The following is a 12,427-nucleotide window of genomic DNA, read 5'->3' as shown; positions in this document are numbered from 1 at the left end:
TTTACCATAAAAAAAGAATGAAATAAATACCTTTACCCATTTGTTGGGAGACGATATAATCTGTAATTGAAAATTTCAACTCTGATAAAAAATCATAAATATTTAAAATTAAATATGTGTTGTATATGGCTCAAATTTTACATTCATCATGGTAGCCTGAAAGAATGAGTATGCTATGAGCTTAAAACCAAAAGGGGAGTTGCTGCCTAGCAAGAGGAGAATGGACTAACATCAAGACCATGAAAAATTGGGGTAGTTTTCTAAGCATTCCAAAAAAGGAAGGTGTTATGCATTAGTATTTGCTAATTTAACATTATATTAACTTGTTTGGATTTTATAAATACATGTCTTATTATTCATGTGACTAATTTACTTTAAAATTACATGGTCGGGGTGCCTGGGTGGCTCAGTCGTTAAGCGTCTACCTTCAGCTCTGGTCGTGATCCCTGGGATCGAGCCGGCATCAGGCTCCCTGCTCAGCGGGAAGTCTGCTTCTCCCTCTCCCACTCCCCTTGCTTGTGTTCCCTGTCTCTCTGTCAAATAAATAAATAAAATCTTTAAAAAAAAATAAAAATTACATGGTCATGTGTGTTTAAAATAGATTTTTGAAAGAAAATAAAAATATGAAATAATATTAATCAGAGCATAAAGCACATCTTTTAAAACCATAAAAGAAGGGGGGGTTTGGGGAAATGGATCAAATAGGCGATGGGAATTAAGGAGTGCAGTTGTCATGATAAGTACCAGGTGATGCACAGAATTGTTGAATCAATATACTGTACACCTGAAACTAATATAACACCATATGTTAACTGGAACTAAAATAATAACTTAAAAAATAATTAAAGCCATAAAAGAAAATCTAAGTCCTTAATGAAGTAGAACACAATTCAGAAGAGAGACCTATTAAAAAATGTTAAGTACCTGTTATAATGACCTTGAAGCATCACTTAAAATATCGAACTACTATTGTATAATAAACTGATATTAATATAAAGCTTGAACAACCACAAAGCCTTATTACTAAAACTGGTCACTGGAGCAGCAGGATCAGCATCACTTGGGAGCTTCTTAGAAATGCAGAATCTCAAAGCCCATCCTTGAACTGTTGAATCAATTGTTATTTGGCCAATAAGGTCACTAGGTGATCCATATGCATATCAGAGTGTAAGAATCACTGTCTTACAGCATAATTTTAATTATAACTTCATAAATGATACAGCATTACTTTTTATTTCTTTGCATTATAAGTTACTGAGATACCTGAACAAAGTTCTAGAAAATTCAATTTGCCATCTGAAAAATCTATTTCTATTTATACGTTTGCGTATGAACACACCTAATATATATCTCACTTATTTAGGTAGACACTTGATGAATATTAATGGCATACAGTAAAAATGAATTAATTTTTCCTAATCTTAAAGTGGCAGGGTAATAAAAATTATATATTTGAGAATCAAAGAAAATAGTTCACAGTAATTTCTTCAAATTTTTTAAAGATCATTTTAAAGAATCTTCTTTTTACAAATTATGATAACTTTTAAATGACTCAATCAGCAACTTCCCATCCTAAACTACTGACGTCAGAATTCTCATAACTTCTAAAAACTCTGATTTTTCAATGTAGTAAGACCCTAATTGCTAAAACATCTGGAGCCTTGCATAAAACACAAACACACACTGTGGAAATTCTAAGCTATTTAAACACCATAAACATAGGGATTTTTGTCACGTTTTAAAATGCAGAAATAGAAGAGATTATGCCTTAAGGAACAGAAGATATCTAGGCATTTCCAAATTAATTCAATATACAGTAACATATCAAAGGGAACCCAGTCTCTCAGAGCACTCTGGATGCTGATAGGTTCCTGAGAAACTTAGAACCATTCCATGTACAACGTCAAAATTTACTAAAGCAAATAAAGACAATTCAAAATCCTATGATAAACCTAGAGTACTTTTCAAACAACTTATGCCTAATATTTACTTACTTAAGTACTTCTTTAAATCTGAGGCTTTAGGGTGAGTAACTATAAAACAGGGGCAATATAATCTTTAATATTATTTACCCGAATAACCTTCCACTTTTAGGATGGGCAACAATTATGAATAAATGACAGTCATTTTAATAAAATATGTGGAATTTTTAAAAACTAGAATTACTTGAAAATGAAAGATTATTTTTTAATCAAATTGCTTAAGGTTAATTCAATCATATACCTAACACTAAAATCTACAATACAAATAATCAAAATTTGACCTATCCTATCTTTTATTTTATGTAAAGGTTTATCTGACACTTATATATATATAGTTTAACTTATATAAAGATGATTTGTTTTGTGAAGATATCTTAGGAAATTGTGTTTTAAAGAAAACATTATCTACTGAAAATAACATGATGTAAAGAGAATCTGGACTCTTAAACAACTTACGTGGAATATCCTCTTCAAGTCTATTTTTCCATAGTAGAGAATATAGACACAAGCTACCAAATACCTAGAAAAGATGGATGCTGTGATGTTGAGAGAAGAGGTAGAGAGGGAGAAAAAAAATCTCAGACTTTAATTTTTTCATTCAACTTTATCCACAGTTTGCATCGGTAATATACATTAAGTGTTCCATTTATTTTTAAATGCATCAGAAAATCAATTATGATAGATCTGTGACCAATACAAAGATTTCTGAATTCTTCAAAAAATTCACTTAGAAAAGTCAATAAACTAGCATTCTGTAGAGATAATTATTAAACAAATGGTAATGCATTTTTACTCCTTATCTCAATTCTAACATATCCAACATCACTTCTTTCTTGTGCCATACAGTAATAAAATTTAGCAGAAGTAGCTATCTTACTACATTTTTAGGGCCTAATAAAATATTTCAGTTTGATTATTTAACCGTCTTCAAATCACAAATCCAATTCAAAAAATTATAATCATTCTTAATTCAATAATTGATGAAGTAAATATAAAATAACCATAAGAACCATTTAGAATAAAATTTAGACTTATTTAAAAACTAATAAAAGAAATACATCAGAGCCTTGGTAAAATGTGTCCTTGGGGACTATGTGAGAAACTGACTTAGAGGTGGTGTTGCTTTCTGGCAGTACAGTAAATAAACGGACATGATATAGACCTCATATGGACCCATCTTAAATGGAATTTTGCTTTGCAGTGAAGAATGTTACAGTAAAGTTCTGGTGTATTTTCCCTTTAAGGTAATAACTGACAAGTAAGTGAAATGCAATAAGGAAATGGCCTATAATTTCACTAATATTTCAATGATATGAAACAGGAAAATATTTGTAAAATAACATCTAGGTTGATTAATAACAGGACTCCTACAGCATGATAAAAAAGCAGTATGAATGATTGCTGTAGCTTTTACTGGTCACTTTATTTGTAACATTGTCAAATTTCTACAATAAAAACTAACAACTTAAGATATTTATTTGCCATTTCTTACCTTTATTACCCAAGTTTTCACTAGGGAGACTGATTATGCCAATGAAGTTTTTTTTTTAGATCCAACTGAAAAATAGTAACTAATTAGCTCAAATATTTAAAGTAATAAATTACTAATAATTTAATTTTTAAACCTTATAGTCATAAGAGCTTTAATTCTTTAAAAGCTCCAATTTCACACTCGGGGAATATAAAGAACACATCTGTATTCTAATGCCAAAATTTAATTATATGGCTACATGCCAACTGATCAAAAAAAGTTGAGTTGTTCCTAAACCAACCCTTATATACCATTTGGCACACTAGTTTTTACCTTTTATATATACCCTTTGAAATACCCAGGTCAACACTTTTAATAAGTTGCATCCATATTAAGAGGTAACAAGTGCAAATAATCACATATTTAAGATATGGTACTTGCTTGGCTACTACAAAAGTAATTATACTAAGGTTCTTCTATACCAAACTGAGTATTCATTACAGTAATGTTTTTGAAAAATTCCTGCACTACTACCAACATAAATTTATCTATCTCCAAATTAAACAAGGACTTTGTAACATAGTATACTTATGAAAATATATATAGAATGGTCTGTGTTTAATTCAACATCTTGTTAATTGAGGATCATAAGATTTACAGGATCCACAAATGGCCAGATTTCAAATAAAAACCTATTCTTCAACTGCTGCTCTCTGAATCTGAATAAAACTAATGGCAGCATACTGACATAATGTTACTGAAAGTCAAGACATAAACCCAAACTTTGGCAGTTTTATCAAAATGTCCTTGATAATTAGTACTTTGCTACTTCTCAAAAACCTTACTGCTTTGTGTAACGTTTTCAATACAGAAATAAAATACTCTTCAAATAATACATTTTAAAAGATGATTAAGTTTTGCAAAATTAAATAGCATAAATTAAGCATATTAACATTGGGTTGTTTTTTTTTTTTTTTGACAACATGACATAACCAATTTTAGGAAAGCTGCAATGGACTAAATAAAAAACCACAGATGTCACAATGTGAGGCACATTTAAATCCTCACATATTACTGACCTTACAAAATCTACTAAAATATTTTAAAGTTCCACTGATTCCATTAATACATAAAAAGAAATTGCAAAAATGCTTAAGACTATATAAGAGTCATCAATTACACAGGCACTTCACATGTAAACAATCTACAGTACAACTGAAAATATTTTGGCACCAACCTATAATACTAAAAGAATTTAATATAAAGCCAGAGTTCTGCATTTTCTACTCATTTTTTTCTAGAAAACTAAGACCAAAGATTGAAGAAACTGTGTATAAACTAGAATTAGAAGTGTATTAAATAACTCAAATATAGAATAGTTTTAAATCGGTAAAAAAATGATTACCTCATCCAGGTGTTTACTAGTATGCTATGATATAAAAAAATTAACCTAATGTGATTATTAAATTGAAACCACATTTTAAATTTAGTATCAATCTGGTTTTTGAAAAATAATCAAGGTTATCAACTGACATAATAAAAAGAGAATTTGAATTTATCAAAAACTCTCATTAAGTTAATCCAGTTTTCCCCCAAAAGAAGTTTGGGCAATTCAAATTTAATTTTGATGTTTTAACATGATTTTTTTAAACCTAAGGCTTGACCTAATAAAATTATCTTTGATTAGACATTCTTATCATGAATTTGAGATATGTGAAATCACTTCAAATAAATGCAACTATACACTTATAATTTTGAAATGTTACATCAAGCTGTAGAAAGCTGAGATGCCTTGGTTGTAGGTAATTCAAGAAGAGCCTGAACTGTGACACCGACTTTCACAAGACCTCTCTCTTCCAAAATATGATGAGGCAAACAGAGTCTTTCCTGAAAAACAAAATAAATGATATCAAAACATTTGTTTTTTATAGTGCAGTAAAGCCTAAACAAGTCAGAACTGGATTTTTAAAACATATCCTGTAAAACGTCAAGTAAAAAGTATTATCATACTAATTAAATTAAATTCTAATTTTTTAATTCTCTTGTTGAGGTAATTCACATATAACATTATATTAGTTTCAGGTGTAAAACATAATGATTTGAAATATGTATACAATATAATACAAAATAGTCACCACAATAAGTCTAGTACCATCCATCCATCACCATATAAAGTTAACTTTTAGGATTTACTCTCTTGGCAACTCTAAGTATATTCTACAATATTACTGACTATAGTCACTATGTGGTACATTACCCCCATGACTTATTTATTTTATAACTGAAAGTTTATACCTCTTGAGCCCCCATCACCTGATTTCACCTACTCTCCTCTGGCAAACACCACTTTATTCTCTGTATCTATAAAGTACATTTTGTTTTGTTTGTTCATTTGGTTTTTTTAAACTCCACATGTAAGTGAAAACATACAGGATTTGTTTTTCTCTGTCTGACATAATTTGCTTATCATAATATCTAATATCCTCAAGGTCCATCCATGTCACAAATGGCAAGATTTCATTCTTTTTATAGCTGAGTAGTATTCCATTGTATATATATACCACATCTGTATCCATTTATCAGTTGATGGACACTTAGGTTGCTTCAATATCCTGGCTATTGTAAATAAAGCCACAATGACCACAGGGGTGCATATATCTCTTTGAATTGGTATTTTTGTTTTCTTTGGATAAACACTCAGAAGTAGAATTGCTGGGTCTTTATGGTATTTCCATTTTTAATTTTTTGAGGACCCTGCATATGGTTTTCCATAAAGGTTATACCAATTTACATTCCCACCAACAGGATATGAAGGTTCCCTTTTCTCAACATCCTCACCAACATTTTGTCTTTTTGGTGATAGCCATTCTAACAGATGTGAGATGATATCTCATTGTGTAAATTCTACTTCTAAAATGGCTGTTTCAATAGATTTTAATGGTATGGGATTCTATTTTATGGCTGTGTTTTGATCTGAGGCTGATCTGACCCGCATAATAAGCAAATATTTTAAAGTGAGACAGTCATGCTAGATGTTCCCTAAGCTCTTCTGTTGGAGTAGAAAGAGCACTACATTTCCAGCCAGGACATCTAAGGGCCATGAGATATGAAGTACTAAAGGTAATAAAATTCCCTGAGACTCAGTTTCTTTATCCTGAAGACAGGACTGTGTGAGAAATAAAGTGAATAGTCTGGTGGTAGAAGTGCTTTGTAAACTCTTCAGTCCTGTACAAAATTGGCTGCTCTGGTGCATTCATTCTACTAGTTCTGATGTTCCATGATCTCTGATATATGAAGAGATTCAGTACTTTTTTTATCTTAAGGTTACTTCCCTCCAGCTGCTAGTGGTGTTTTGTTGCTTCTTAGTTCCAGTGATGTAGAATTTGCTAAGTAACAACTACCTACTCTTATAAGCACATCATGTGTTATTTGATCTTCACAATTCTATAAGAAAGAAGGTTTAGAAGCAACTTTGCATTAGGTTTTCATTAGCCTTCACTGATTCTACTCTAACATTCTTTCTTTTTTGTTCTTTTTTGTAAGTAATCTCTACTCCCAACGTGGGGCTCAAACTCACAGCCCCAAGATCAAGTGCCACATGCTCTACTGAAGGAGCCAGCCAGGCGCCCCTCTTCTAACATTTTTTTTTTCTAACATTCTTAATGTTTTCAAGGGTTCTGTCTTCACCTCTTCTCTTTTAGACTATATCCTCTCTTTGGTATATTCAAAACTTTATCAAAACTGCAAGGGTTAACTAAAGAGTTGCATGCATGTGCATATCATCAAATAAAATTGGTAGCTATTTCTGAAGAAACAGTGCAGTTCACTGCTTCAGTTGGGACACCCATTCATCTCAGGAAAATAAGCTAGTAATGGATAGAGTGAATAGCGAACAGATCATCTACAGGACCCATCTGGTTTATAATTGTATTACACTTGGTTAGCACAGTATTTTACAAATCTAGAAACATTACATTTTTTTAAGATTTTCTTTATTTATTTGAGAGAGTGGGGAGGCAGGGGGAGAGAGAGAGAGAAAGAATCCCAAGCAGACTCCCCACTGAATGGGAAGCCCCATGCAGGACTCGATTTCAGGACTGAAATCATGACCCGAGCTGAATCAAGAGTTGGATGTTTAACTGACTGAGCCACCCAGGAGTCCCAAAACATTATATATTTTTTTAATCCACTGTTTTTTTTTTTTTTAAAGATTTTATTTATTTATTTGAGAGTGAGAGCAAGCAAGCACAAGCAGGGGGAGCAACAGGCAGAGGGAGTGGGAGAAGCAGGCTCCCCACTGAGCCGGGAGCCCAATGCAGGACTCCCCTGAGATCATGACCTGAGCCGAAGGCAGATGCTTAACCAACTGAGCCACCCAGGAGCCCCTAAATCCACTGTTTCTTGAAACATGGGAAGCCTTGGCAAGACTGGGCTCCTATTCCCAAATAGTAACAACTATATCTTCTATCCTGATTACTTTCAAATCTTTATTTCCTGCCATGATCTCTCTACTGAGCTCTGGATACAAATATGAACTTGATATAGCCAAATGGATGTTCAACAAACATCAAAATCAATGTGTCCACAGCAGAATTATTCCAACACTAAATTAACTTGTCCTTTTACATTCTATACCTCAGTGAATAATACACTATTCAGTCTCTCTCAACATAAACTGGAAATCATAATAATCTTTTCTTTCTTCCTAATTCCCATAAACCATTCACCAAATACTACTGGTAATATCCCATTTATCAGAAACATTCTCAAAAGCTATCTTCTTATCTCCATTTTCGCAACAACATTTGTTGCCCTCCTAATGTTTTGCTTATTTATTCAAATAACCACTGAAATGTTAGAAAAGAAAGTGTTTCAAATCAATGAACTCAGTTTCCACCTTAGAGGATAGAAAAAGAACAAATTAAACCAATGGCAAGCAGAAAGAAAGAACATATGAAGTTGAGAGAGGAAAACAATAAAATAAAACCCAGAAAAAAATAGAAAAAATATCGGTGAAACAAAACATTAGCTCATTGAGAAAATTTCTAAAAATTCATAAACCTCTAGAGCTAGGTTAATCAGAAGAAAAAAGAGAAAATACACAATTTACCAATATCGGGAATAAAAGAAGTAACATCACAAGAGATTCTACAAATACTAAGTTGATAATAAGGGGACATTATAAACAACTTTATAAGAAGAAGATGGGGCGCCTGGGTGGTTCAGTCAGTTAAGCGTCTGCCTTCGGCTCAGGTCATGATCCCGGGGTCCTGGGATCGAGCCCCACATCAGGCTCCCTGCTAAGCTCAGAAAAATAGACAAAATCTTTGAAAGACAGTATACCAAAACTCCTGCAAGAAGAAAGAGAAAACCAGAACAGCCCTGTATCTATTAAAGAAATTAAAATTGTAGTTAAAAACCTTCCAACAACAAAAACCCTTGGCCCAGATGGATTCACTAAAGAATTTGACTAAATATTTTAAAAGGAAATAATATCAATTCTACACAAAATCTTCAGGAAAAGTGAAGAGCAGGGAATACTTCCTGAGCTATTCCATGAGGTCAACATTACCTTGACACTACAAGTCAGGCAAAGATATTAAAATAAAGGAAAACTAAAGATCAGTATCCCCATGAACATAGATGTAAAAAGTCTAAACAAAATTTTAGCAAACTGAATTCAACAATATAAAAACAACAAAATCTGTAATGACCAAGGTTTATCCCAAGAATCCAGGTTTGACTTAATATCTGAAAATCAACCAAGGTAAGTCACAATATTTTGAAAGAAAAAGGATGTTATCATCTCATTAGCTGTAGAAAAAGCATTTGACAATAGTCAACATCCATTGCTGATAAGAACTCTCAGCAACTGGCAATTGAAAGGAATTTTCTCAACCTGATACACTTTATCTCTAAAAAATCCAACAGCTAACATTTGTAAATCATATCTCATAAAGTACTTATTTATATCTGAGGAGTGCCTGGGTGGCTCAGTTGTTAAGCATCTGCCTTCGGCTCAGGTCATGATCCCAGGGTCCTGGGATCGAGTCCCGCCTCAGGCTCCCTGCTCCACGGGAGGCCTGCTTCTCCCTCTCCCACTCCCCCTGCTTGTGTTCCCTCTCTCACTGTCTCTCTCTCTGTCAAATAAATTTTAAAAATCTTTAAAAAAAATAAAGTACTTATATCTGGATTATATTAAAAACACCTAAAACTCGGGGCGCCTGGGTGGCTCAGTCGTTAAGCGTCTGCCTTCGGCTCAGGTCATGATCCCAGGGTCCTGGGATCGAGCCCCGCATCGGGCTCCTGCTCGGCGGGAAGCCTGCTTCTCCCTCTCCCATTCCCCCTGCTTGTGTTCCCTCTCTCGCTGTGTCTCTCTCTGTCAAATAATTAAATAAATTCTTTAAAAAAAAAATAAATTAAAAAAAAAAAAACACCTAAAACTCAGTAAGAAAAAACTGAATAATCCAATTAACAAATGGGCAAAGGATGTGAAAAGACATTTCTCCAAAGAATATATACAAATAGTCAATAAGCACATGAAAATATGTCCAACATCATTAGCTATTAAGGAAATGCTAATTAAAACCACAATGAGATACCTATCACTTCACACCACAAGGATGGGTAGAATCAAAAAGATATACAATAATTATTGTTGATGAGAATTTGGACAAATTAGAATCCTCAAACACTGGTGGAAATGTAAATTGAAAAATCATCAAAGATAAACTCAAAAAAGAGTAACCATATAACCTGGCAATTCCAAAGAAAGCTGAAACAAGTGTTCAAAAAAAAAAAATTTGTTCATGAGCGTTCACAGCAGCATTATTGATAATAAACAATGAGTGAAAACAGCCCAAATGTCCATCAACTTATGAATTATAAATAAAATGTGGTATATACATACAATAAAATATTCAAGCATATAAAGAATTGAAGTACTGCTTTATGCTACAACATGGATGAACCTTGAAAACATTATACAAAATGAAAAAAGCAGACACAAAAGATCCCATACTGTATGACTTCATTTATACTAATGTCCAGAAGAGGCAAATCCATAGAGAAAGAATGGTGGGGGGCAATGGGAGGGGAGACTACTAATGGGTAAGAAGTTTCTGGGGTGATAAAAATATTCTAGGGAGGAGCTAAGATGGTGGAGTATGAGGAGGACCCTAGGCTTGCCTCGTTACTGGAACACAGCTAGATAAATATCAAATCATTCTGAATACCCAAGAAATTGATCTGAGGACTAAAAAAACAAACTGCACAACCAGAGGGAGAGAGGAGGCCACATCATGGAAGGTCGGAGGTACGGAGATGTGGTTTGGTGGAGAAAAGGATCTTGAGTGCTACAGAGGGGAGGGAGCCCTGGTCACAGAGAGATGTGAGAGGGAGAGAGAGGAGCACAAAGGGGATCACACAAGGAAAACACTTCCCTAAAGCCACTGACAGGGAAAAGGAGAGGGGCTGATTTTTAGGACTTGTTGCAGTCAGTGGGGCTCAAATACTGGCGTGTTAGAAGTCTGCGACATGGCTGGTATAAAGCCCTGAGGGCTGCAGTGCTACCGTACAGAATGCAAGCAGCTAACTGGGGGCAGACTGTGTAATCTGTGGTTCCCCTTCTCGGAGCACATCTGAGAGAGGTGGCATTGCCTCTCCAGGGACAAAGGAGCTGGCTGGAGCCATTTCATGCTCCCAGCCCTCAGCATAAACTAACTTCAGGAAGCAGCACAGTGCCAACAATGGCTGCCTAAATTGCTTACACCAAGCCCCATCACCATGTGCTCTTCTGGTACTGCTTTTCCAGGATAAGTGTGTCTGAGAACCCATAGCAGCACAGGCCCCTCCCCCAGAAGACCAGCACAAACCTCCACACGCACCGTATCTACAGACCATAAAATTCTGCAAAGCATCAGCTGTAGTGGAAATAGCATCAGGTCTCTTTTAACAAGCAGACCAGAACACACCTAGTTAAAACTCTCCACACTCTGGCCAAGGTCCAAACATACTCCCCACTGCAAGCAAGGAGAAACTCTTACAGGAATGATTTGAGGGATAGAGCAGCCATAACACAGCAGCAGACGGCACGCAGCATACACCAGAGACACTTCCTGAAGAGCCCTGGACATTATATGACCTCTTCTTCATAAAGCCTTTAATCTCAGAAGCAGGAAAGATAATAGGCTTTCCTAACACAGAGAAAAAAGAGACCTAGACAAAATCCCAAGATGGAAGAATTCAACACAAAAGAATGAACAAGGGGCACCTGGGTGGCTCAGCTGGTTAAGCGTCTGCCTTCGGCTCAGGTCATGATCCCAGGGTCCTGGGATCGAGCCCCACATTGGGCTCCCTGTTCATCAGGGAGTCTGCTTCTCCATCTACCCCTCCCCTCCCCGCTCATGATCTCTCTCTCTCTCACATTCTCTCTCTCTCAAATAAAAAGGAAAATCTTTAAAATATAAAAGAATGAACAAGAAAAGGTCAGGGCCAGGGATCTAATTGAAACAGATACTAAATAATATGCCTGATCCAGAATATAAAGAAACAATCATAAGGATACTATCTGGGCTTGAGAAAAGCATAGAAGACATCTGAGACACTTACTGCAGAGGAAAAGAGCTTAAAACCAGTGAGTCCGAAATGAAAAATGAAATAACTGAGATTCGAAACCAACAGGTGTAATGACCACAAGGATGGAAGCAGCACAGGAACAAACAAGTGTTATATAAGACAAAATTATGGAAAATAATGAAGCTGATCAAAATAAGGTAAGAAAAATCTTGGATCACAAAGGTATATTAAGGCAACTCAGTGACTCCATGAAACCAGTAACAATCATATCATAGGAGCCCAAGAAGAAGAGAGAAAAGGGGGCAGAAGATTTATTTGAGTAAATTATAGCTGAAAACTTCCCTAATCTGGGGAAGCAAACAGACCCAGAAGGCACAGAGAACTCCTAACAAAATCA

At 34.7% G+C, this 12,427-nt stretch overlaps 1 protein-coding gene across 2 annotated transcripts in view; it reads right to left on the bottom strand.

Moving 5' to 3' along the window:
- Window positions 1–5,220: 5,220 nt before the first annotated feature.
- Window positions 5,221–12,427, bottom strand: part of LRCH2 (leucine rich repeats and calponin homology domain containing 2) — a 97,058-nt gene continuing 89,851 nt past the window's right edge. For both annotated transcript variants that reach the window (XM_021686414.1, XM_021686421.1), the window contains one exon: window positions 5,221–5,340. In XM_021686414.1, the coding sequence (XP_021542089.1) occupies window positions 5,221–5,340 (120 nt within the window). The remainder of the gene's footprint in view (window positions 5,341–12,427) is intronic.

Source organism: Neomonachus schauinslandi, chromosome X (genome assembly GCF_002201575.2).
Source record: "Neomonachus schauinslandi chromosome X, ASM220157v2, whole genome shotgun sequence".
In the NCBI taxonomy this organism is placed as follows: Eukaryota; Metazoa; Chordata; class Mammalia; order Carnivora; family Phocidae; genus Neomonachus; species Neomonachus schauinslandi.
This window is presented reverse-complemented; position numbering and strand designations above follow the sequence as displayed.